Source organism: Chaetodon trifascialis, chromosome 9 (genome assembly GCF_039877785.1).
Source record: "Chaetodon trifascialis isolate fChaTrf1 chromosome 9, fChaTrf1.hap1, whole genome shotgun sequence".
In the NCBI taxonomy this organism is placed as follows: domain Eukaryota; kingdom Metazoa; phylum Chordata; class Actinopteri; order Chaetodontiformes; family Chaetodontidae; genus Chaetodon; species Chaetodon trifascialis.
In genome coordinates this window covers 947,266-972,989 of record NC_092064.1, presented here as the reverse complement: position 1 = coordinate 972,989, position 25,724 = coordinate 947,266, and the positions used below count along the sequence as shown (strand labels likewise).

The 25,724-nt window shown below is 42.1% G+C and overlaps 1 protein-coding gene across 2 annotated transcripts in view; it reads left to right on the top strand.

Moving 5' to 3' along the window:
• cuedc1b (CUE domain containing 1b) overlaps positions 1 to 4,329 on the top strand; it is a 71,899-nt gene extending 67,570 nt beyond the window's left edge. Inside the window, exon 10 of one of the 2 annotated variants that reach the window (XM_070970177.1) lies at positions 2,343 to 4,329. In XM_070970177.1, the coding sequence (XP_070826278.1) occupies position 2,343 (1 nt within the window). In that variant the 3' untranslated portion in view covers positions 2,344 to 4,329. Of the gene's footprint in view, positions 1 to 2,224; positions 2,256 to 2,342 lie in introns of those variants that run through there. The other variant, XM_070970176.1, reaches the window with a different exon arrangement.
• The last annotated feature ends 21,395 nt before the right edge of the window (positions 4,330 to 25,724 follow it).

Here is a 25,724-nt window from a genome sequence, read left to right as displayed (position 1 = left end):
TGGAAAACCGATTCAGTTCATTTGCTAGTTCCCAGTCTCCACATCCAGATTCAGGGCCCCTCCCGCTGTCACTGCTGTGGCCTTAGATAGTTTTCAGGCCTCTCCAAACCTCTCTGCAGTTGTTCCCCTGAAGGTGCTCCTCCAGCTTTTCCTCTCCTAATCTCCTCTTTCAGCTCCCTCTGCACCCGCTCCACCTCATTTTTGTCCCCAGATCTAAAAACCCTCTTCATTTAGTTACCAGGGTTTGTTGTTTGTTGTTTGTTGTTTGGGAAGCACTGTACCTTCCTGGTAAGCATAGTGTTTTCCACACGGAAGTTGATGTAGTCCATAATGCAGATTGTCAAACTGTCAATGTCCTTCCCGTGTTGACTGCACAACACTTCCCAGTCAGTGGTATCAAAGCAGTCCCTCAGTCCTAAAATGGATTCCTCTGACCATCTTCTTAAATGTCTGATGGTTGGCATTTGTTTATTCATCAAATGGTGAACTAGGTTGTGATCAGAAAGATACAGCAGGGGGAGGGGTGAAGAACTGTAAGCATCCTTTGTGTTTGCATAGAGTAAGCCCAGTGTTCTATTGTCTCTCCCATTCACTATTACTCTCTGAGGGCGGTCAGTTAAAAAAATCCAACCTTTTCATCCAGTGAATGAGTCTGCCATCCACGTTTATCATAAAAGAGTGTCAATTTGCATCATATTAAAAGCAAATCTAAAATCAATAAAAAGAACATGGTTGTTTAGCTGTATGATCCACAAGGGTAACAGTTGTATCCTCTGTGCCACAATGTGGTTTATAGGCAAACTGAAAGGGGTCAAGTTGATCACTGTCAGAGAGCATAACTTGGATGCTGACCACTCTCTCCATACACTTGGCTAAGAGTGGAGTTAGTGCCACCGGCCTAATCTCCAAGAGCCACGGCCTCAGAGATTTTAGGTACAGGTATTATTCTAGATTTTTTCCATAGATTTGGAAAAATGCAACAATTCAGCAGAGTCTGAAACAGCTGAGTGACACCCCCCCTAACTTGTTGAGAGCATGACTTAAGTACCCTTCCTCTGAGGCCGTCAGTCCCAGGTGCTTTGTTGGGTTTGATTTTGGAAAGACACATGGCTATTTCTTCCTCAGAATGCTGGATAGGGTCATAGCTGACTATCTGATCAGCCTGCTTTGCTGCAGCCTACTTTTGGGTCTCCTTAACAAATTTGCCACAGTCTGCCATGTTTACACTTTGCTTTTTCCTTTCCCTGCCCAATATTGCATTCAGTCCCTCCCATGCCTGTTTTGCATTACCTGTACAAAACTATCTTATTTTTAAAATCTATCTTAGCTGTAAAAACTCTTTGCCTGAACTCCTTCTCTTTCTTCTTTACTACATCCACTTCTCACCCCAAAAATGCAGCCTTTTTCTCATTTAAACACATTTTAAGATCCTTTGAGGGCCACGGCTCGTTGTTACTGAACACCTTATCTGCCTTAGTTGAGATAACACTGTCCTCACAGAATCTAATATAGGAACCAATTGTGTCTGTCAGTTCATGTGGATCTGAACATGCGTCAAAAACACATGCCAGTCTGTGGCATCAAAACTATATCTGAGCTCCTCCTCCCTCTCGTCAGACCATTGCTGTACAGTTTTCAGGAGTGGTCTGACTTTCTGTATGTTGGGAGGCGATGGATGACACAATGATCATCATCTTTCCAAGAGGAGGCCAGCTCACTGCTTTGTATGCGGCTGGAATATTCTGAAGCACATACTGCTACAGAGTGGGTAGATGAGGTTTTTATCACTTCAGAAAATCTTACATTTATTGTTTTGATTTTTTTTTTTGTTGTTTATGAGTTATCTATCCCCATTGATTAAAATACTTGAATATGTTATTTGCCTTTTTAGTGATGAGCAAAATTTGGATGTCTGACAGTTGTTTTAAGTAGAGGGTTATTTGGGACCAGTCCGATGTTAATGCATGTTTAATACCATTTCTATAGATCATGTATAAATGGAATTTAATATTAAAGCTCCATTTAGCAATATTTTTTTTATCATCCCTTCATAAATCACACAATATTGACATCACTGCAATATTGTGTCAATATTTAGAATTGAAGAAGCAAATATATTCCCTGTATCTGACTTTGGCTGTCTATATATACTGGCTGTCTTTTTCTACTTCCCTGCTTTCTTCCTTTCAGCAAAGCTAAAAATAAAAGTATCCTTCTTTGCCAGTGTATCACACACTTGATCACTGTGCTCTCTGACAAGTAAGGCACAGACAATAGCTAAATTTGTTGTTTTCTTTTTGGGATCAAAACTTTTCTCATATAGACTTACTTCTGCATTTCAGATCTTCCCACCCATATCAGGGTTACCATGGCGATGACAACATAACCCATGAGTGGTGGCCTTGCTGCTCTTCTCACCTCCTCAACAAATCTTAATCCAAACCAGCCTAAGTAAGGGTCAACAATGAGTTGAGATCCCCCTCCTTCCCAGGGAGAGTAACTGGGCTCTTCCCACCATTGGGCTCACTGTCTGTAAATGTATTCTCTGTATTATAACAATTTGTTGATGTATAATTTTAAGTTTAAAGGAAAATGCATTAGTCGTTACCAGTATATCTTAAAAGCTTCCTTTAAGCTTTCCTTTTCACCGAGAGGAGTGTTAGTGCATTGATGATCTTACTATATGGACCTTTGTTACTTTTCCAGTCCTTTACAGTAGCAGACTGTATGATTCTATTTGGTGTTGCTCAGGCTGTGCCAATAAAGTTTGCATGTGCCCTGTTATATACACTAAATCGTTTAGAGTTTTTTTTTTGGTTTTGTTTTGTTTTTTACCCTGTTTTCTTATGCAGGTTGTAATATTTTGCTGTTTTTAAGTGTCAGGGATTGTGTCATTGAAATTCTCATACATCAGGTTATTGTATTGATGTTGGGGCTGCCCAAATTTCAACACTTCTCCAAGGCCATAATGAGCATGTTTTTAAGCATTTGATTTAAATGCTGCTGCATTTGGAGCAGTTTACTAGTTTTTTTTTTTTTTGGTAAGGTGAAAACAGTGTCATTCAATCTCCACAGTTTCACTGGTAAAAATTCAGATGAGCTATGTTGTCAGAACATGAAATCAGGATGATAAAATTGTGTATCATGCAAAGGACACCATGAACTTGCTTACGAAGTTTCAAAAGGCTAGCAGAATGAGTCTGGATAACTTTAAAGCCAGGGTGCACTTGAAAAAAATGATTGTAGTGTCTACAAATGTTGTCCAACCAAGTCTGAAGGCAAATATGTATATGCCTGTTCTGAATGAACACACTCGAGGGAGGGGGGGGGGCAAGGCTGCTGTCATAGAGAGGGGCATGATTAGATAACTGTTCAAATATGGCATAACTGCACATTTTCATACTGTCTCTCGCAAAAGGATCCACAGTGTTGCACTCACATGAGGGTCTCAGTTTTGTTCCTGTACAAGTGACTCCTGCTGATTGGTTATGGTGCTTGTACCATCATGTGGAGTGAAACTGGGGAATTTTGAACCGCACATGTTACACCCCCATAGTGAAACCTATCACTGGCAGGCTAAAAGAAACAGCTGGAGACACCATGTGTCACAGAGGTAATATGCATGAAGCAAATTATTTTCCACAATAAAAATTTGAAAAAATGTGGTATGCAGGGCAAGCACTTAAACATTAAGGAGATGCTGTTTCAAAATGAAAGTGGAGAATCAAGCTTCAGAATAAATGCTTGCAAACAGCTAGCTGCCAGATGTCAACATCTACCTCCTTCAACTAATAAGCCCTTGTATTGTTAAGGTAATGTCCTGTTGGTTAGGTTTCCGTCTTTAGACATGCATTTTTGGCATTACTACTCTTTGTTTGTTTTTTGGAATGGCATTGTTGTCACCTGGCCTATTAAATCATGCTAGTAGTCTGAATACACTGCTACTGAAATGCTCGGAGTGAGCATGCCCATAGAGCTACATTTACTGCTTCATTCTTGCAGTAAACCTAAAATAGTAATTGCTTTGGAATTAAGAAATATCGCTCAGACAATATTGCCATATCTCAGACTCTCCTTATATTACTATTGACTTTCGGCAAATCCTGTCTTTGTTTATCTCATCTCATCGAGTGAAGGAGAACAAATTTCTAAATACCAGTGTTGATACTGTTGTTCAAACATGTTCAGAAAATTTGTTGTGATTTCCACATGAATGATGGATATGTTTGTTTGGGTGGATAAAGCATCTGAAATGTGATTGGATGATCACCCTGTGAAGACTCGTTCTGATAGGACGCCATTGAAAGTGAAGACTGAAGTTGGATAAAAAGCATTGTATGGTTCGAATCATTTTTAATGCTCTTTTCAATTGTATGTTTAGATGTGTAACTATTATGGAGTAAAGGTGTACAAGTCTGCTGTAGGCTGTGTAAACAAAGTGTTAGAAGACAAACACAAAAAAATGTGTGGTGTGGACATAAGTATTGTTTACAATGCAAAGGTTCCGAGAAAACTGCCTGGTTTTTAGCTCTAGACAAATTATCTTAATTACCAACCTGTGGAATAAACTTTCATTCTTCCTTCGTGAATAAAGTGTTTTTTATCACTTCAGATAGTCTTACATTCATTGTTCTGATTTTGTTGTTGTTGTTGTTGTTGTTGTTGTTGTTTATGAGTTATCTATCCCCATTGATTAAAATACTTGAATATGTTATTTGCTTTTTTAGTGATCAGCAAAATTTGGATGTTTGGCAGTTGTTTTAAGTAGAGGGTTACTTGGGACCGGTCCGATGTGAATGCATGTTTAATAGGCAAGGCAAGGCAAATTTATTTGTATAGCACAATTCATACACCAGGCAATTCAAAGTGCTTTACAGAAGCATAAAATACATTAAAATAATACATTTCAAAGAAAGAGATTAGAGGAGAATAGAAAAATAAAAATAAAATACAATAATAGGAAAATTAAAAACAGAAGCCAGTAAAAGACAATAATTTAGCATTTAGAATGATTAAAATCATTGAGCAAATATATTTAAGTAAAAACTGTAGCAAACCCTGATTTAAATGAGCTGACAGTTGGTGCAGAAGTACAGTGAAGTACAGTGCCAGTAAGTCCCACCCACTTTTCCAGCCTATCAAGAAGTATCAGAAGTATCATGATCAACTGTATCAAAGGCAGCACTGAGATCTAATAATACTAAGACTGAGGTTTTGGAAGCATCATTATTCAGATGTATGTCATTTAAAACTTTGATAAGTACAGTCTCAGTGCTGTGGTGTGGACGAAATCCAGACTGAAATGCATTAAAAAGATTGTTCTGCATCATGAAAGCATGCATTTGTTGAAAAACAACCCTTTCAATAATTTTTCCTAGAAAGGGAAGATTTGATAATGGCCTGTAGTTACTTATTACTGAAGCATCCAGATTAGTCTTTTTTAGGAGAGGTTTTATTACTGCAGTTTTCAAGGCCTGGGGAAACTGACCGGACTGAAGAGAATTATTTATTATCTGCAACACATCTGGAGCTATGCAATTAGAAAGATTTTTTAAAAAGTTTGTTGGCAGAGTATCAAGGCAGCATGTTGTGGATTTTAACTGTGATACAGTTTCTGTCAGCCTTGTCTGATATAGAAGGTTGAAATGTGCTAGATTAATTGGAGAACAAGAAGGCATAGATGAACTTATCATTTTGCCTGAGCTGGAGCTGCACACAGTTTGTCTTATCCTTGAGATTTTATCTGTAAAAAGGCTGCAAAATCATTGCATGACTTGTTGGATAGCAGCTCAGGAGGGACTGATGGTGTGGGGTTTGTCAGTCTATCCACAACAGAAAACAAAGTGCAGGTGTTACAGTTTCTGTTGATAATCTCTGAGAAGAATGCTTATCTTGCCTTCTTTAGTTCCTGGTCATGGGTGTGGAGACTGTATTTGTAAATCCCATAATGAACCTGGAGTTCGGTTTTTCGCCACCTGCGCTCAGCCTGTCTGCAGACTCTTTTCTGGACTTTGACCAGTGTGGTGTTTCTCCAAGGTGCCTTTTCCTTCCTGACAAAACTTTGGTCTTAACTGGGGCAATGGAGTCAATAATAGTCATAACTTTGGAACTGAAACTATTTACAAGGTCATCAGTTGAAGCTGAGGGCAGTGTTGGTAATGGTGTAAAAGACTGAGTGAAGACTGCACAGGTGTTATCATTAATATAACGCTTTCTGATTATCTCTGTTCCACTTTTGTTACGAATAGCAGGTGTGGCCATTTTAAATGATACATAGTAGTAGTAATGATCATAAAGAGCAACATCCGTCACCACAACCTCAGAGATATTAAGCCCTTTGGAAATAACCAAATCTAATATATGCCCTTTGATATGTGTCGAATGTGTTACGTGTTGAGATAGGCCAAAATGATCCAGGATGTTTAAAAGTTCTTTAGCACATCCATTTTTGAGATTATCAACATGAATGTTGAAGTACAAACAACAGACAGTAGATTGGCAGACAGTAGATTGGCAAACTCATCTGAAACTTTGCATTGTATTTTGGGGGCTTGTAGATGGTTATGAAGACTGATCGACAGGGAGACTTTGATTGAATGGCAGGGGCGGCGCCGGAGAAATTTGATTGCAGGTGCTATGGGTGTGCTCCTAGAAATACAGTATGTGCACAAGCACACACATAAACAGTAGTAACTACACAACATTAATATAGTTTTGCAAGTATTCCAGAACTGTATTATTATGCCACTGTCTGACATTCACTTAATTCAAAAGCCAAAGGTTATGCACAGATCGAGAAACAATGGGATTTCAATTATATTATTTTTTTTATTGAAGTGCAATCTCTGGTGTGTCTCCCCCGGTGTCTCCTTCCGGTGTCACACCTAAACAGGTCTGTGTGATACGATTACTATTGACACACTAATGAGGTAACTATCTCAAATCAGAACTGCATGAAAGTGGAAACATCCATATGTACTCATCAAATAATGTTTAAAACCATCATGCCATGAGAGACAAAAACATCAAAATGCAAACACAATAGATAACATACTTGCAAAGAGCATATCAAATCAGCAACCCATCACCATGGGAAATTAAAAAAACACTTCCCATCTGACATACAGTATCACAGGAGGACTATGCGATGGTTGTTATGGCTGAGGGCGAATGCATCAATGATCTTGTCACGTTCATATTGAATTGAATTGAATTGAATATTGATAGCCAAAAGTCCAAGGTTACTGCTAAGAGCATCTCTGCTTCTGCTCCTCAGATAGGTTTTCAAACGGCGGAGACAGGAGAGAGATCGTTCACAGGAAGAAGATGTAATGTCAGGGATATATAGAGGAGTTTGTACAAGTCCAAGCCCTACAAGGGACAGGCAAAAAGATGATCATTTAACACCAGTAGTTACATTGCTGCATCATAGTGTAGTGAGAGCACAAGCGCTGAGGGAGAGGCGACTGTAAACAAACAAAGACACATTAGCGTGCTGTACTGTTCAACTTATAGGCTAGAATAACCTCCGGTGTTGTTTAGTGATAAACCAGGAGTCGCCCCACGGGCTGAGACACGTTAGGAGATTTATTATTCCCACAAAGTAACGGTAACCAAAGGGCCTATATTATTATTGTGCATCTGGCCACAGCTATAAAGCGATTGCAGCAGGTATAACGTAGTGGTGGGTCATCATGAAATACGCCTTGTTGAAGTTGTGAACAGTTTCATCTCCAGCATGTTATCACTGAAATTGATCATAAGGTTGTAGTATTTTTAAAACTTCATCATAGAGGATTTTTATTGCAGCTTCCACTGACTCTGTTCCCTTGCCTCACCAGAGCAGTCGTCTGCTTCTCCTTGTCTGTGGCACTGCATGTAGAGGCTTCAGTGTTGATTGGCTGTCACTGACTCACTTGTGCCATGTAGCCAATCAGTGAGGGCTGTGGGTGGGACATTGTTACACAGCCAAGAGTGGTGACTTCAAGCGGAGAGACGGCTGCATCAGAGCCAAAGGAGCGCGTTTTGAAATACATTAATTAATTTTAGCTATAATCGTTGGAAAAAACGGCCGATGCCGATGATCAAAAAAATGCCGAATATCAGCCAGGCTGATCCCTATTGTGGTGGTCTATTTTGAACAGGCCAACCTGAAGAAATTTTGTTGGGAGTCTACTGCTGCAAGATAGTATACCACAGAACGACTGTGGCTCAGGAGGTAGAGCAGGTGTCTGCCAATCAGGAGGTTGGTGGTTTGATTCCTGCAGTCCACATATTATATATATTGAAGTTTCCTTGAACCCCAAAACTGCCCCAGATCCCGTGCCATCTGTCTGTGAATTCATATGTATGTTACTTTGGATAAAAGCGTCTGCCAAATGACTAATTGTAATTGTAACAAGACATCGATGATCAGTCTGTGTGTGTGGTCAGTAAATAAGGCAGCATTACTGGTCATCAAAACACTTTGCAACTTCAGCACATACATACACTGAATTCTATACTGTGAAGTCGATCAGTAGAGAACAAAGTGAAACAGATCCTATCTAACACTCAACATCATGAATTATAAATTTGAACATAGGCTATGTAAGATAACTAATGTTCGAAAAGATAACAGACGAGATATTTGAAGAAGGATGTTTTTTGTTTTGTTTTGTTTTTTACACTGAATTAGCTTTTTTTTTTTTTGTCTTTTTGCTTGTCAGAAATTGTTTTATTTAAAGCCTTCTCTTAACTTATCTAAGGCCCACATGATAATATCAAATAGTATTACTGATATCAGTTAACATGTCTTATTACTTTCCAATATACTATTCTTCCAGGAGAGTTTGATGAGACCAACTGTGTGTGAGATTCACATGTCATCAGACCATTGAAAAGTACCCAGTGGCAATCCCAGTAATCAGTGGCCAACTGATGACTGCCTTTCCCCAGTGGGAAGAACTGATCAACAGCTGTGTTGGAGTAACAGCACATTTCAACCAACAGTGCCATGTGACACAGATATCTACAACATCTGCAGCATTCTGATGGTGGGCATACAATTGCATCCGGCTGATGCTTATCAAGTGATGGATTTGTACCTACATTTCAGTTCAGTTCGGTTCAGTTTTTTTTATAAAGCGCCAAATCAGAGAAGCTTGGTGTATCATTGGAAGTCCCCCAACAGTTTAATCCTCTAGCACAGTGGTTCCCAACCTTTTTCCCAACCACTAGGTGCTGGGTTCACACCGAGAGCATGCTTCACCTCAGATTCTATTTGCCAAGTAACCCCTCCTAACACACGGTCAAGTTGTAGGATATGTTCAGGTTCCTTGGCCGCAAGCTCAGGGTCATACAGGCGGGACAGTGCATCAGGCTTGGTATTTTGAGATCCTGGTCTATTGGAAAGTATGAAGTTAAACCTATTGAAAAAGAGGGACCTCCTGGCCTGATGAGAGTTCTTTGAGTATTCAAGGTTTTTATCATCCGTCCAGATCAAAAAAGGCTGCTCAGCCCCCTCCAGCCAGTGCCTCCACTCCTCTAATGCAACTTTGATGGCTAAAAGTTCTTTGTTGCCTCGGTCATAATTCTTCTCAGCAGGAGTCAACTTATGTGACAAGAAGGCATACGGGTGGAACTTGTTGTCCTTGGCCGACTTCTGAGCCAGAATGGCTCCAATGCCGTCATTCGAGGCGTCCACCTCCACCACATACTGTCGTTGGGGTTCAGGAACTGTGAGGATGGGAGCTGAGGTGAACCTTGCCTTCAGCTGCCGGAATGCTTGCTCCACCTGAGAATTCCAAACAAACTGAACCTTGGAGGAGGTGAGAGCATGCAAAGGGGAAGCAATGGCACTAAAATTTCTCACAAACCTCCGGTAAAAGTTAGCGAACCCTAAAAACTGTTGCAGCTTTTTGCAGTTGGTCAGAGTGGGCCAATTGACAACAGCACTGACCTTGCGAGGGTCCATCTGGATCTGGTTTGCAGAGATGATGAACCCTAGGAATGAGGTAGTGGTCACATGAAATTCACACTTCTCCGCTTTCACAAACTATTGGTTCTCCAGAAGCTTCTGGAGAACCTGCTGGACATGCTGGACATGAGTCTTTTTATCAGGGGAAAAAAATTAAAATGGCATCCAGATGTACAAACACAAATCTGTTTAAATAATCTCTAAGTACATCATTGACAAGAGCTTGGAACATGGCCGGAGCATTAGTTTAGCCGAAAGGCATCACGAGATACTCGTAATATCCATGAGGTGTGTTGAAACCTGTCTTCCATTCGTCCCCCTCCCTGATTTGGACCAAATGGTAAGCATTGCGAAGATCTATCTTGGTGAATACTTTGGCCTCTTGTAACAGTTCAAAGCAGAAGAGATGAGTGGGAGGGGGTACCTGTTCTTGACAGTGATGTTATTCAAAGGAGCATAATTGATGCAGGGCCTGAGAGAATCGTCCTCCCTACGAAGAAGAATCCGGCTCCAGCCGGTGAGGAGGAAGGCCGAATCAATCCAGCCTTCAACCAGGAGTTGATGTAAGCAGTCATGGCCTCCCGCTCAGGAGAGAGAGAATACAGTCTGTTTTGGGAATAGGAGCCCCATGCAACAAGTCTATGGCACAGTCATAGGGCCTATGTGGGGGTAGTGATGTGGCCTTAGACTTGGTGAGCACGTCTTTGAGATCAAGATAACATGGTGGTACCTTGGTCAAGTCTGGGAAGTCAGGGTCACAAACAAGCTCTATCTGTTCAGTCTTGGTCTGGACATGGTTGATAGTAAGATAGGTGATGGTCTCGTGTTCCTGGTCCACCTTATCAGCACTGGCTCCAAAGCACGACTGGAGGCAGTCCAACCCCCACTCTGTTATCCTGCCAGACCTCCAGTCTATATGGGGATTATGTCTGATCAACCATGGGTAGCCTAAAATAAGTGGGTGCCGTGCTGAGTGGAATACATCAAAACTTATGTTTCCTGGAAAATCAGGGATGGGAAGGACAGATACAGGAGGAGAATGGAGGACCAGCTGCAGGAGAACAACATCAGGGGAGTCTGGAGAGGCCTGAAAACCATTTCAGGCAACCAGAAGCCAAAATCTCAGGCCGCCGGGGTTCAAAGTGGGCAGATGAGCTGAACAGCTACTTCTGCAGGTTTGAGGAAACATCTGCCCCTCCCCCAGCTGTACCAGCACTGCAGCAGCCCTCCTTTGATCTGCCAGCACTCTGCCCAAGTACCCCCCCCCCCCCCCCCACAGTATTCAGCTCACCACCTCCAACGCCACCCCCCACTGTTCCTCCCAGCCCCACATCCACTTCACAAGACACTCAGCCCCCATACTCCAACTTGTCTCTCACACCTCTCCAGGTGAGAAATCAGCTGAGGAGGTTAAAGAACAGGAAGGCTGCAGGACTGGACGGCCTCAGTCCCAGACTCCTCAGATCCTGCTCTGATCAGCTGAGCTGGATCATAGGACATCTGTTCAACCTGAGTCTGAGGCTGGGAAGGGTGCCGCAACTCTGGAAGACGTCCTGCGTGGTACCTGTGCCAAAGACCCCACATCCCAAGGACCCTAGCTGCTACAGGCCGGTGGCACTAACATCGCACCTCATGAAGGCCCTGGAGCAGCTGGTCCTTGCCCACCTACGTCCCCTGGTGAGCTCGTCCATGGACCCGCTGCAGTTTGCGTACCAGCCTGCCATTGGAGTGGACGATGCCCTCATCTTGCTCCTCCATCGAGTCCTGTCTCACCTGGAGTTGCCGGGGAGCTCTGTTCGGGTCCTTTTCCTGGATCTCAGCAGTGCTTTCAACACCAGCACAGGCCAGCCATCCTGAGGAACAAGCTGGAACTTTCAGGAGTAGACCAACACCTCACATGCTGGATAGTGGACTACCTTTCCAACCGCCCACAGTATGTGAGGACTCGGGCCTGTGTGTCAGGGACTGTCCTCTGCAGTGTGGGGCCCCCCCAGGGAACGGTGCTGGCACCGTTCCTCTTCACCCTCTACACAGCTGACTTTTTCCCACCTGTCACCCACCTTCCAACTGCAGAAGTTCTCTGATGACTCTGCCATTGTTGGCCTCATCACAAATAGGGACGATAGGTCATACAGAGGACTCATTCAGGATTTTGTGGACTGGTGTCAGCAGAACCACCTGCTGATTAATGCAGATTAAACCAAAGAGCTGGTTGTGAACTTCCGTCGCCGCTGCCCGCACTCTCCCCCATCACCAGTGAACATCTAGGGAAGGGACATTGAGATGGTCACATCTTATAAGTACCTGGGTGTTCACCTGAACAATAAACTGGACTGGACTCATAACACAACCGCACTTTACAAGAAAGGCCAGAGCAGACTTTATCTGCTCAGGAGGCTGAGGTCATTTGGAGTGCACGGGGCACTCCTGAAGACCTGTTATGACACTGTGGTGGCATCAGCCATCTTCTATGGAGTGGTCTGCTGGGGGAGCAGCATCTCGACAGCTGACAGGAAGAGACTTGACAAACTGATCAAGAAGGCCAGCTCTGTCCTGGGATGCCCCCTCGACTCAGTGAAGGTGGTAGGAGAGAGGAGGATGATGGCTAAGCTGTCATCCATGATTGAGAATGACTCCCACCCTCTGCAGGACACTTTAACAGCACTGGAGAGCTCCTTCAGCGACCAACTGCTTCACCCAAAGTGTGTGAAGGAACGCTATCGCAGGTCCTTCCTTCCTGCTGCAGTCAGACTTTACGAGCAGCAGTGCTCCCAGTAGACCACACATTCAAAAGACTTTCAATATGACTGCACTATAATACACATTAACTGTGTTCATTCATATTGTGAATATATTTGTATCTCAACTTGCAATGCAATATATCAATTCCTATGTGCAATACAGGAAATTATTCACTATCAATACTCCAGTCAGGAGTACTATCATTCAGTGTGAAATGTCAGTACTGATGGTTCATATTCATATCAATGTGCAATATCAGTATTGTTTGCTTATATTTCATTACTCCTTGTTTATATTGTTGGTTGATATTTAATATTTAATGTCCTATTACTGATGCCCTCTATGTTTGTTATCCACTTTTGCTGCTGTAATACCTGAAATTTCCCCACTGTGGGACTAATAAAGGTATATCTTATCTTATCTTCTGTGTGTTTATCGTGGATAGCATGGTGGAGCAGCAGGTAGTGGACGTGCCTTACAACAAGAAAGTTGCCGGTTCGATCCCCAGGTGGGGCCTTTCTGTGCGATGTTTGCATGTTCTTCCCGTGCATGCGTGGGTTCTCTCCAGGTACTCCTGAACACATGCGATCATGACACAAGATGAACTGATACAAGACAAAGGGAGACAAGGACTATTTATACATGAGGGAGGGGAACACAGGTGAGACCAATCAGGGCCAGAGAGACAATCACAGTGGAGGGAAAATCATGCAAAGGGAGGAAGTCAAGTGCCTGAAACAAAAGGGAAAAGATGAGTAGAAAATAAAACAGGAAGTGGATGACAAGACTAGACATGAGTGATTAAACTTGACATTAAAGTGCTCAACAGAATTAATACACTTTACGTGACATGACATAAACGACAAAAATATTGTATGTGCAAGTATTCACACCCTTTGCTGTGACACTCAAAATTGAGCTCCGGTGCATACTGTTTCCACTGATCATCCTTGAGATGAGATGTCCATTTGTAGTAAATTAAATTGATTGGACATGATTTGGAAAGGCACACACCTGTCTATATAAGGTCCCACTGTTGACAGAGCATGTCAGAGCAGAAACCAAGTCATGAAGGAATTGTCTGTAGACCTCCGAGACAGGATTATATGAAAGCATAGTAGTGGGGCGGTTAAGCTCATATATGAAAGGTATTGTGCATTTTATGAATAAAGCATGAAACTTTCTACAGTGTTTCTATATACCATGAACTTTGTTTTCAGACGTGGAAACGCTTCTGAATTGACCTCTGGAACTTGTCAGAGGCTGTACAAATTTCGGTTTGACAAAAACATATATTTTTCCACTTTTTTGCAGGTACAAAGACAGTATATCAAAAATAAGAGTTCTGTGCAGCCTTCGTTGGTGCCATGTTCTCCAGAGCCCTGGATTTCTGAGTGAAGAGCTGTTTTCTAGCTTCATTTACCTCTGTGGTTTCACTTGTCCTGTCATACATCAGTACGACAAATACGTACATATGGACATATGGACACAAAGCCATGGCTGAGCAAGTGAATGTCTTTATTAGAACAAAACTGCCATTTTAACAAACATATATATTATTATAATGGAGAATAATGGGATGAAAAGTGAAAGAATGAAATGCTGAAGTCAATAACCCGTCAAGGTCACCAGAGGTCAAACAGAAAGTGTTTCCACGTCTGAAATCAGACCTTTGGGTATATAAATGATATGCTGAAAGTTTCATGCTTTATTCATAAAATGCACAATTGGTTTGCTTAACCGCCCCACTATAGACCTGAGGAAGGGTACAGAAAAATTTCGGCAGCATTGAAGGTTCCAAAGAGCACAGTGGTCTCCATCATTCATAAATAGAAGAAGTTTGGAACCACCAGGATTCTTCCTAGAGCTGAGCAATCAGGGGAGCAAACTGAGCAATTGGGGGAGATGGGCCTTGGCTGGGAGATGACCAAGAACCCGATGGTCACTCTGACAGAGCTCCAACATTCCTCTGTGGAGATGGGAGAACCTACCAGAAGGACAACCATCTCTGCAGTACTCCACCAATCAAGCCTTTATGGTAGAGTGGCCAGATGGAAGCCTCTGCTCAGTAAAGCACATGACAGCCTGCTTGGAGTTTGCCAAAAGGCACCTAAAGGACTCTCAGAGCATGAGAAACAAGATTATTTGGTCTGATGAAACCAAGATTGAATTCTTTGGCCTGAATGTCAAGTGTCACGTCTGGAGGAAACCAGGCACCTCTCATCACCTGGCTAATACCATCCCTATGGTGAAGCATGGTGGTGGCAGCATCATGCTGTGGGGATGTTTTTCAGTGGCAGGAACTGAGAGACTAGTCAGGATCGAGGGAAAGATGAACGGAGCAAAGTACAGAGAGATCTTTGATGAAAACCTGCTCTAGAGTGCTCAGGACCTCAGACTGGGGTGGAGGTTTACCTTCCAACAGGACAACGGCCCTAAGCACACAGCCAAGACAACGAAGGCTTGAAACTGATTGAACATCTCTGGAAAGACCTCAAAATAGCTGTGCAGCAACGCTCCCCATCTAACCTGACAGAGCTTGAGAAGATCTGTAGAGAATAATAGGAAAAATACCCAAAATACAGGTGTGCCAAGCTTGTAGCATCATACCCAAGAAGATTTGAGGCTGTGATCGCTTCCAAGGGTGCCTCAACAAAGTAAGGGGTGTGAATACTCATGTACATGTGATATTTATTGCATTGTGTGTAGATTGATGAGACAAAAATGGAATTGGTGCAATTAGAAGGCCATTTGTAATTTTAAACAGTGCTGTCTCTGTGCTATGATGCACTCTAATTCTTGACTGGAAATCCTCAAAAAAACTATTGTCATGTATAAAGTCACACAACTGCAAAGCAACTGCTTTCTCAAGAATTTTCTCAAGAGAGAGAGGAGGTTAGATATAGGTCTATAGTTGGCTAAAACCCCTGGATCAAGAGTAGGCTTTTTAAGAAGAGGTTTTACCACAGCTACTTTAAAAGACTGTGGTATGTAGCATGTTGTTAAAGACAGGTTCATCATATCAAATAAAGAAGCCGAAAATAAATAAAGAGCCAATTAAGGGTAAAACTTCTTGAAGCATATTATTTGGGATGGGGTCTAAAATACAGGTTGACAATTTTAATGAAGAAATTATTGAAAATAGTTGGTGGACAGGTCAACAGGAGAAAAACTGTATAACAATATGACAGGTTTAATAACTATTTCTTCTAATTTCATCATTAACAAAGCTCATGTAGTCATTACTACTGAGGGCTAAGGGACTACATGGTTCAGTGGAATTATGACTCTGTCAGCCTGGCTACAGCGATGAAGAGAAACATTTCATTGTTTTCATTTTCCTCTTTAGTGAAAACTATAGGCTGCTCTGGCACAGTGGAGGGCTTCCCTGTATGTTTTAAGACTGTCTTGCCAGGTGAAACAAAATTCTTCAAAATTGTTGTAGTGCTATTTCCTTTCAACTTTTCACAAAGTTTGCTTTAATTTGCGGGTTTGGGGGGTATACCATGGAGTTGACCTCAGATGATCAATTTGGGAGGGACTAAAGTTAGCATAGTCCTCGGTTGTATTGAGACATGGCGTGCTACAGCACTATCAGATAGGGAATCTGGTGTAGGAATTTTTGCCTAATAGCGGCTAGTCTGGTATAGTCTGATATGATGGACCTATTACCAGAATGATGGTCCTATAAAATAAGATTCTGTTTAGAGACTTTTAAGTCCATCCATCCATCCATTGTCTATACCCAACTATCCCTTTTCGGGGTTGCGGGGGGGCTGGAGCCTATCCCAGCTGTCAACGGGCGAGAGGCGGGGTACACCCTGGGTGCTTTTCATTCCATAAATTGGTCTCCTCATCTCCTCCACTCGCTTCCTCTCCTCGCGTTTTAGCTCCGCCCAGCAAGGACATGAAAGAGGGATGCGAGGAAGGGACGTGAGGACGGAGGAAACGAAACTCCGAAATGAAAAATCCTCGCTCCACAGCGTCAGTCCGAAGCGACGTCAATTACTGATGACGTTTGCACAGCTGTAAAAGCTGTAAAACGTGATATTATGGCCAGATCTGCAGTCAGACTGTTCTATTCCTGGTAGATTAAACCAACAGCCTTGTAGCCTTGCTTTAAAAAAACGTAATATACCAAGAATTTTCATTAATTTCTTGGTGACAGATACAATTGTTAAAAGGACACAGTTGAAACAAGGATCAAGATTACATTTGTGAAGACCTGCTCCCGCCATGATTCAAACGTTTGCCACATACGACACGCCCCTTAAATAATAAAAGACTTCTGCGTAGGCTACACCAGTGTATCCTCACTCTGATCTCCTTCAGAAGCCTCCTCTCTCCTCGCTCCTCGTCTCCTTCAGGTGCATTTAAGCAATTGGAAGATCCTTCATCATGGCGGAGGGGAAACGACTTCTGGGTCGCCGAAGGAGAGAGGAGACGAGGAGGCACAATTCAACGTAATGAAAAGCACCCCCTGAGCCAGTCGCAAGCCGATTACAGGGCAACATATACAGACATACAACCATTCACGCTCACACTCACACCTAAGGACAATTTTAGAGTTTGTTTTTGGTCTGTGGGAGGAAGCCAGAGAGAACCCACGTGCATGCACAGGAAGAACATACAAATTTAACACAGAAAGGCCCTGCCCGACCCGGGGATCGATCCGGCAACCTTCTTGCTGTGAGGCATGCACATTACCTGCTGCTCCACCGTGCTGCCCTGAGACTTTTAAGTGTTCAATTTCAATGCCATATGTCAGACAAAGTTCAAGAGTGTGGTTGAAACAATGAGTAAGCCCATGTACACTCGAGTCTAATAATGAGATAAACACCCCAGTGGGCATCTGATGTCAATTCAACATCAATATGACATCAAACACTGATATCAATTTGTCATCATAATTTGGTCAAAAACGTAAATCAACATGACATCAATCCTTTGACATCAATTTGATATATGTCAAAAAATGATTTTATTTATGTTATTTTGACATTACTTCAATATCAAGCTTCTTTGAAATTTCACTCAAATAATGATATTGATGTCATTTTGACATTGTTTCTATGTCAACCCAGTGGGCATCTGATGTCAATTCAACATCAATATGACATCAAACACTCATAATTTGGTCAAAAACGTAAATCAACATGACATCAATCCTTTGACATCAATTTGATATATGTCAAAAAATGATTTTATTTATGTTATTTTGACATTACTTCAATATCAAGCTTCTTTGAAATTTCACTCAAATAATGATATTGATGTCATTTTGACATTGTTTCTATGTCAAACTTTTGCAAAATAAAAAATGCACAGATGGAAAGATCCTGCACCGTCTTGTATTGCAAACAGACTGGCTTCATTTACGTAGATGAACGTTCGGTCTCACGGGATCTTCATCGGGATTAAAAGCTGAGGAAGATTCTGTGAGACAGAAACGACCTAAATAAAGCCAATTCTGTTTGAAATACAAGACAGTGTATGAGATGTTTGCATTTCTGCAGTGTTTCATGCACATGACCTTTAAAATAGCAATTCTATAAAGTGTATTGTCTACAGTACTGTAATTGTAATCTGTTGGGCATCATCTACACTGAGTGGTTGTGTTCTGTAATTGCTATTGGTCCAATAGTTTCCCCCATGGCATTCTCTCTCAATGATCAAACATAGAAGTGTAACAAAACATTTTTATTCTGAAATGAATCATCCCAGGTTGGATTGATCTCAACAGCTATGCAGCTGTGCTAACAGGTAACTGACAGGTGTAAACTACAGGTCTAACACAAACAGCACGAGTGAGCAAAAATGCAATACTTTACAGAACAGATTGCCCATCATAGTTAAACATCACTGTCAGCTGCAGCAGTCTTGCGGCCACCACCACCTTTCCTGTCTGGAGCTGAACGCAAATAGGCCGCCATCCGGGACACAATGGCAGCCTCACTGGCTCCAGGCTGTGACTGCTGAATGGAATCTGAAAAAAGTACAATTTGCAAGTGCTGATTATAAGGTCAATTTTTTCCCAATTCAATTTTTCCTAGGAAAGGACTTGTGAGATCATCTTGTGACTCGCATTTGTGTGTGGGAAGGGGAGAGAGAGGGTGCAGCTAATATATATATATATATATATATATATATACACACAACTAACACACCTGATGTTGTTGTCAATGAAAATCACAGAGAGATGTTCATTCTGGAGGTTGGCTGTACCTTTGATTACAGCCTAGAAGAGGCCTTTGTAACCAAAGTGCTAAAATATCAGTGACTGAAGGAGACCATCTCTCAGCTCAGCTACAAATGCAAACTCCTAGTTTTATACTTGGAAGTCTGGGGCATGTGCACAAGCTGGTGGTGAGGGGCCTTCAGATGGCTGGCCTCTCTAAAGGAAGAGCTAAACAGTTAGCTAGGTACTGCTCAGTATTGGCTGTTATTGAGAGCCGCTCAGTCTGGAGGAGACGATGTTTTTTGTATCTCTGAATGATGTCTGATCTGTTTTGATACAGTGTCCAGCCACCAGGTGCTTTGTAACTGACTGATTCCCTATTGTCAACTGTACTGGCAGTATTCATGTCCTTTGTACAGGAATCCTTGTACTTTTTTTTCATGTGGGCATAAATAAATATTTCGTGAGTGAGTGTGTGTGTGTGTGTGTGTGTGTGTGTGTGTGTGTGTGTGTGTGTGTGTGTGTGTGTGTGTGTGTGTGTGTGTGTGTGTGTGTGCGCGCGCGTGTCTACTGTGTGTGCGTTGCACTGCTTTGAAATCAGTGAACACAGGACCTTCCTCAGCACATCAAAGTTCGAATAAACTAAAAAACTGACAAATGACAAATCATTGATTTGTCATTTGCGCACAGCCTCCACACGAATATGGGGGTTCACCCCGTATTGTTTGATTGAGGATTAAAAATGTATCAAAACTTCTTGCATATTATATAGGCAATAGGCAAGCCAGTCAAAACCTATGTGAGCGTGGACGAGACATCTAGCCTTTGTACATATCTATGGTTCCTGCGGGAACTCTTCCTCTCGGGGTCCGTCGGGCTTAAACGTTAGCTAGTCGGCTAACTGCTAACTATTAGCATCGGTATAACTCCCTCCAAACTGGTGGCTAATTACCGGGCCTTTTCACAGACTTTGAGTCAAGTTAAATACGGATTAATTGCACATTATTTGAAATAGTGGCATTTGCTGCAATTGAGCGCGAATATGCCTTTAGCCATTAGCGTTAGCTACTATTAATTGGCTAACTGCTATTAGCATCGCTTAATGTCAAGTATTTTGAAACATTGATGATACACCCTTTACAATTTAAGGTCAGTGTGCACTAATAATGACACCAATATAACCATAATGTGCGTACTTACCAACAAAAAGCTTTCAGCTATGCTGACCAACACCCTGTGGCTGGTGGAGAAGGTGGAGAAGATACCGCAGACGACCTGACTCCCTGCTGTGCCGGTGCGAATCTGGGCACGCCCCTAAACATCTGTGTGCCTATGAGTGTCTCAAAGCGCACTGTGAGGTGGGACTTTGGTTTATGATGACAACGAGGGGCAAATCGCAAACAACTAGGTTGAAGCAGATTGGCTGATGTTGGTTGATGTATTTTCTGCATGAATATTTAGATTGAGAGTTTAATAGCTTCATGCTAGTTGCCAAGTCTTTTGAGTGTTGTCATCCCAAAAGCAGAACAAAAAAAAATCACACCCACTGCAAAATGCTTGAACTTGAGCAGTTTTATTGGGACATCAATGTGATATCAATTAAATGCCTTGTTTCCTGACATCAAATCAACGTCAATTTGATGTCAAGTTTTGTGCAGCAATGTTGTTTTGATGTCAAATATATTGATTAACAATGTATGATGCAGTAATTGGATGTGAGATTGATCCTTTTGGTTGGCCCTTTTTACAACCATAAGGAGGTCTAAGCTTCTGTACTGTATGCTATTATCATGGTAGTCAAAATTTTGACCAATCTTCAACATCAAATTGATGTCACAGTGCCCGCTGGGACAGTACTAAGACAATTATCAACATTGACATGAACATTAAAACCATGTACAATAATTATTTTATCTGTTTTAAGGACTAAACCTTATAAATGTCAGGCTAGGGCTCAAAGCAGGACTCAGATGCAGAGGCTCGTTCACAAGTTCTGACTTTATTAGAGAAGTCTTGAACAAACCTCTGGGCAAAGTGATAAAACAAGAGGCTATGAAATTATCTGACGCGTGATCTTCCCTAGGGGAAAAAAAAATCACACGGCTGTGAAACATTAACAAAGAAACAAGAAACCAAAACAGACTATGCAAAATTACCAAACAGAAAGCGCTCCAAAAGGGAGGATAATCTAAAGAACTAACATCTACAACAAAGAACAGAAAAACACTCCAAAGGGAGGAATAACTATACAAGCTAATGAAACAGAAAATCACTCCAACGGAGGAATAAACAGGATAAACAAAACAATACAAACTACAACTAAAAATCACTCCAAAACGAGGAAAGACCTATGTCAGGAAATCTACGAAAACTAAAACTGGTCTATTAAATATACAACAAAAAATCACTCTAGATCAGAGGAAGAAAAACAAGGACTTCGATATCAAAACCTGAGGCTGTGGCAAAGAACGCTGGCGTGATCATACAGGGACGAAACACACTGGCACAAGACAAAGGGAAACGCAGACTATTTGAACACATGAGGGCAAGGGAACCAGGTGGAAACAATCAGGTAATCGGGGAGACAATCAGACTGGAGACATGAGGAAGGGCAAGTGACCTGAAACGAGAGGAGAGTTACTTTTCAAAATAAAACAGGAAATGATGAGACAAAAACCCAAGACAAGACAATACCTCAATAAACAGAATACAGATATAAATTCAGAAAAAGGACCTACTAAAAATGATACTGATTACTAATCATAACATTAATATTGCTTGGGCCAGTAGTTTCATTTAGACTAACATACGCTTCATGACACAGCCAGGTTTCAGTCAGACAAAATAAACCCATTTTATGATCTGACTAACTCACTTACAGCTTTAGAGGACAGAAATTTGATGTTAAGGAGTCAACATTTAATTCTTCTATCTTGTTGCTATTGCAGTGGTGGTGTTAATTTCTAAGAATATATTTATTAGGTTTTTATGTATAACTCTTGTTCTGTTTACTTTTGATTTCAGTAGTTTACATTGTAGGGGGGCAGAAACAGTCTCTAGGGAACTTTGGGTGTGTAACTGCTCAAATGGAAGCGCAGAGAAGCATGTAGGACTATATAAGTCTATGTATGAGCTAGATCTTGCATGTGCATGCTTTTGTGTGTCTGTATGTGCTACACTGAATGGCAAACACATACATACAGATTAGCAAGTAAAAACATACTTTTGAGTATGTCATGACAGCATAAAACCAATATACTTTTTATCTGTTTTAGTTTGTTTTAAGTCCAATGGTATGCAATGGTGTTTTAACACTTATTGAATATACACTACACATTTGACGGCAGTTATTTAAGTTCAAGTTTCAAGTTTGCTGTGAAACCTTCCTTCTGATGGCAGAAGGGCTCTTCTGCCCTCCTGCCCTTCTGATGGCAGAACAGCAAACAGGCCATGGGAGGGTTGGGAGGGTTCCTTCACTATTGAAGAGGCATGCACAATGCCTTTGAAAAATGTCCTGGATAGAGGGGAGAGTGACTCCAATGATGTCAGCTGTCCTCACTATGTGCTGCAGGGTCTTGTGTTCCAATGCTCTGCAGGTCCCAAATCACGGTGATGCAGTCGACCAGGATGCTCTCCACAGTGCCTCTATAGAAGAAGGTAAGAATGGGCAGTGGCAATCTGGCTCTCTTAAATCTCTTGACGAGAGACTACTCGCTGATGTGTCATGTACAGTTTCAAACCGTGAATAGAAGTCGTTGAGTGTGTCAGGGAGGTGGTTGTCACACTCAAGGACTACACCACTGTAGTCTTGTAGTTTGCTGGATGACTTGTGTACAGCATATTTTCCCCTGGGTGGCAAAGTTCATGCACCAAACCAAATTTGTGCCAAATTTAAGCCACACTAAGCAAGGGCATTAGTTTATTCCTGGAGAAAAGATAACCATTACATTAAAGTGACATATTTATGTGCAGGAAATAATCAATATCCATGGTTACATACAATACAGTACTGTTTTTTGACATTTGTACTTTTTTTGTTTAGTTCTCCGTGTTGCTTGTTGAGAGTTGCTAATTCTCTGAAGAATTAGAGACTCGGTGTGATGAATCAGATCTCTTTAATACATGCAGCATGGAGGGAAGACTCATGCAGAGTGTTCTCTCCAGATCTCCACAATGTCTTGGCTTTTATACTGTTAGCAGGGAAAGGACAACTGGTTATCACACACACACACCTGGTAATCATAAATCTAAAGAGCAATGACCATTTGGGGGAGTTCACTCATCCTGTTTCTTTAGGGTTTATACTATACCATAAACTCCTCAGGTACAGTGAATTGTACTTTCACCTTCCCCCTCTTTCCAGTGTCCCCCACTGAATGTCCTTTGATCCTCTTTCTCCCCTCAGTGACAAAGGGCCATAAAGAGTTTAACAATTCATAGACTGATTGAATTCATAGACTGATTGAATGGTCAGGACCATGTATCAATTTTGCTAGGAAAGGAAATATGGATTTGGGAGAACTGGGAGGCCTTTAAAGTTCACCCAGACTCCAGTTGGGAGTTCATTACACCCTTTTCGTCTCCACAATGCTTTTTCTACATTATCAGCTCCTGTTTGCCACAAAGAGACATCATTATGAGAAAAGACATCATGTTGGACAGACAAAGGCATTTGCAAAATGGGGAAGACAGGTGAGAGAGCAGCCGCTTTTGCAGCAGTATCTGCGGCTGCGTTACCCTGTGACACAGGGTCAATAGATCTTGTATGAGCTTGACATTTGCATACTGCTACTGAGGCTGGTAGAAGTAATGCAGACAAAAGGTTAATAATGAGACTTCTGTGGGCAATTGGTTTGCCTGTAGAAGTAAAGAAAACACGGTTTTTCCACAAAGCATGGAAGTTGTGACAGACATTAAATGCATATTGAGAATCTGTGTAGACTGTGATGGTATGTCCTTTTTCTAGAATGAAAACACGGGTTAGTGCAAACAATTCGGCTGCCTGAGCAGTGAGCGGAACATGCACAACAAGAGGACACATAGTAACAATGTCAGCTGTGGCCATAACTGCTTCAGTAGCGGCTGCTACAGCACTTAGGCATGCTATTATAGCCCTTTCTGTTGTGGGAAGTCGTTTTGAATAATAACCTATCGGATACTGTCTGTCACCATGGGACTGTGTCAGTACTGCTGACATAAAACCATCACGTTCAGGCACAAAGAGATTGTAAGGAATGGTAGGATTTGGGAGTCCTAAACAAGGTGAGCTAGATAAAGCTTGCTTTAGCTCAGTAAAAGCTGTCTCTGCATCAGAAGTCCAAGTCAAAGAGTCAGTCATAGTCAAATTTCCCCCATGTGTGATGTCATACAGGGGTTGAGATCTCCACAAAATCATGAATCCATGGACGGCAATAGCCTGCTAAACCAAAAAAAAGACATCATCTGCTTCTTTGTTTGTGGTTTTGGAACATCCAAGATGGCCTGGATGCGGTCCGGACCTAATTTGCGACCCTCCGGAGTGATAATATGGCCAAGATAACGCACTGATTGCGCAACAAGCTGCAGCTCGTCTTTTGAAACTTTGTGACCGTTTTCTGCCAGAAAACAAAGCAATGCCACTGTGTCAGCTTGACAATTTGCCCGTGTAGAACACACTAGAAGATCATCAACATACTGAATAAGTGCACTGCCACACACTGGCTGCCAATGCGACAGGTTTTCAGCTACAGCCGCCATAAACAAAGTGGGGCTAGAAGCGAAACCTTGTGGCATCCACGCCCAAGTGTAACGTTTACCATTGAAAATGAAAGCAAACGAGAACTGTAAGTCAAGGTGAACAGGAATGCTGAAATATGCATTTGCTCAATCAATAACTGTAAGTCAGCAGGAGTTTGCCAGAACCTGTGACATTAGTGTTACAAGATTAGGTACAATTGGGGCTGGATGTTGAACAGCTTCATTTACTACCCTGAGGTGTTGGACTGGTCTCCAACCCCCATTTGATTTCTTTACAGGCGACATGGGGGTGTTACATGGTGAATTAGGGCCTTCCACAATGGCACTTTCATTTATGAATGACAGGAGTAATGTTTGTCATTGGTGGTATATGACAACTATTTCATCAATGTTGTCATGAGTGTCGGGGTGTGTGCGATTGTGTGTGTATGCTGCTTAATGCTCTGACCTGCCTCCGCTGTCTCCTATGGCTGTGTTACTGGGAGTCCTGGAGAATGAACATAGTCCTTTAGGTGGTGAATGTGTCCAGGAGCTGGTCTGTTGGAAAGTCTCGGGGGTTGCGTAATTCTGTGAGATGCGTCCGTCGCCTTCACATCTGTAGCATCTCAACTTGCCATCCAGCTGTCTTTGAAATGCTGGCTGTGGGCCCAGTCTTCTTCTCCCTCTGCCTTTCTGGTGAGACCATTTTCTTTGCCCAAGATGTTGTGAGCCCCCCTGTAGTCTTTTGCGGATCAGGTAGCTCCTCAGCAATCTCCTTCAGCTCATCTGGATGCCATTGCCTGTACACAAGCACCTCTGGATCCCAATGTGCATGTGCCTCGTCGCCCGTTGGTCGTGGTTGGGGGTTGGGAAGCATCATCATAGTCATGGGGCATGGGGTATGCTGCTGTAGACAGAGACTTCTTGAGAGAAGCAAGGTTAGTCTGCTGATTTTTTTTTTTTTTTTTTGGAGTCAAAAAGAGAGCAGACAGGTCAGGGTACAATGCTTTTTCTTCCTTCTCCCCTTCAGAGTCTTTCTGGTGGCTTTTAGTTGCAGGGGTGGACCCCTGCTGAGAAGTTGTCCCCTGAGAAGGAAGGACTGCAGGCCTGGAGACAACATATTGAGGCAGA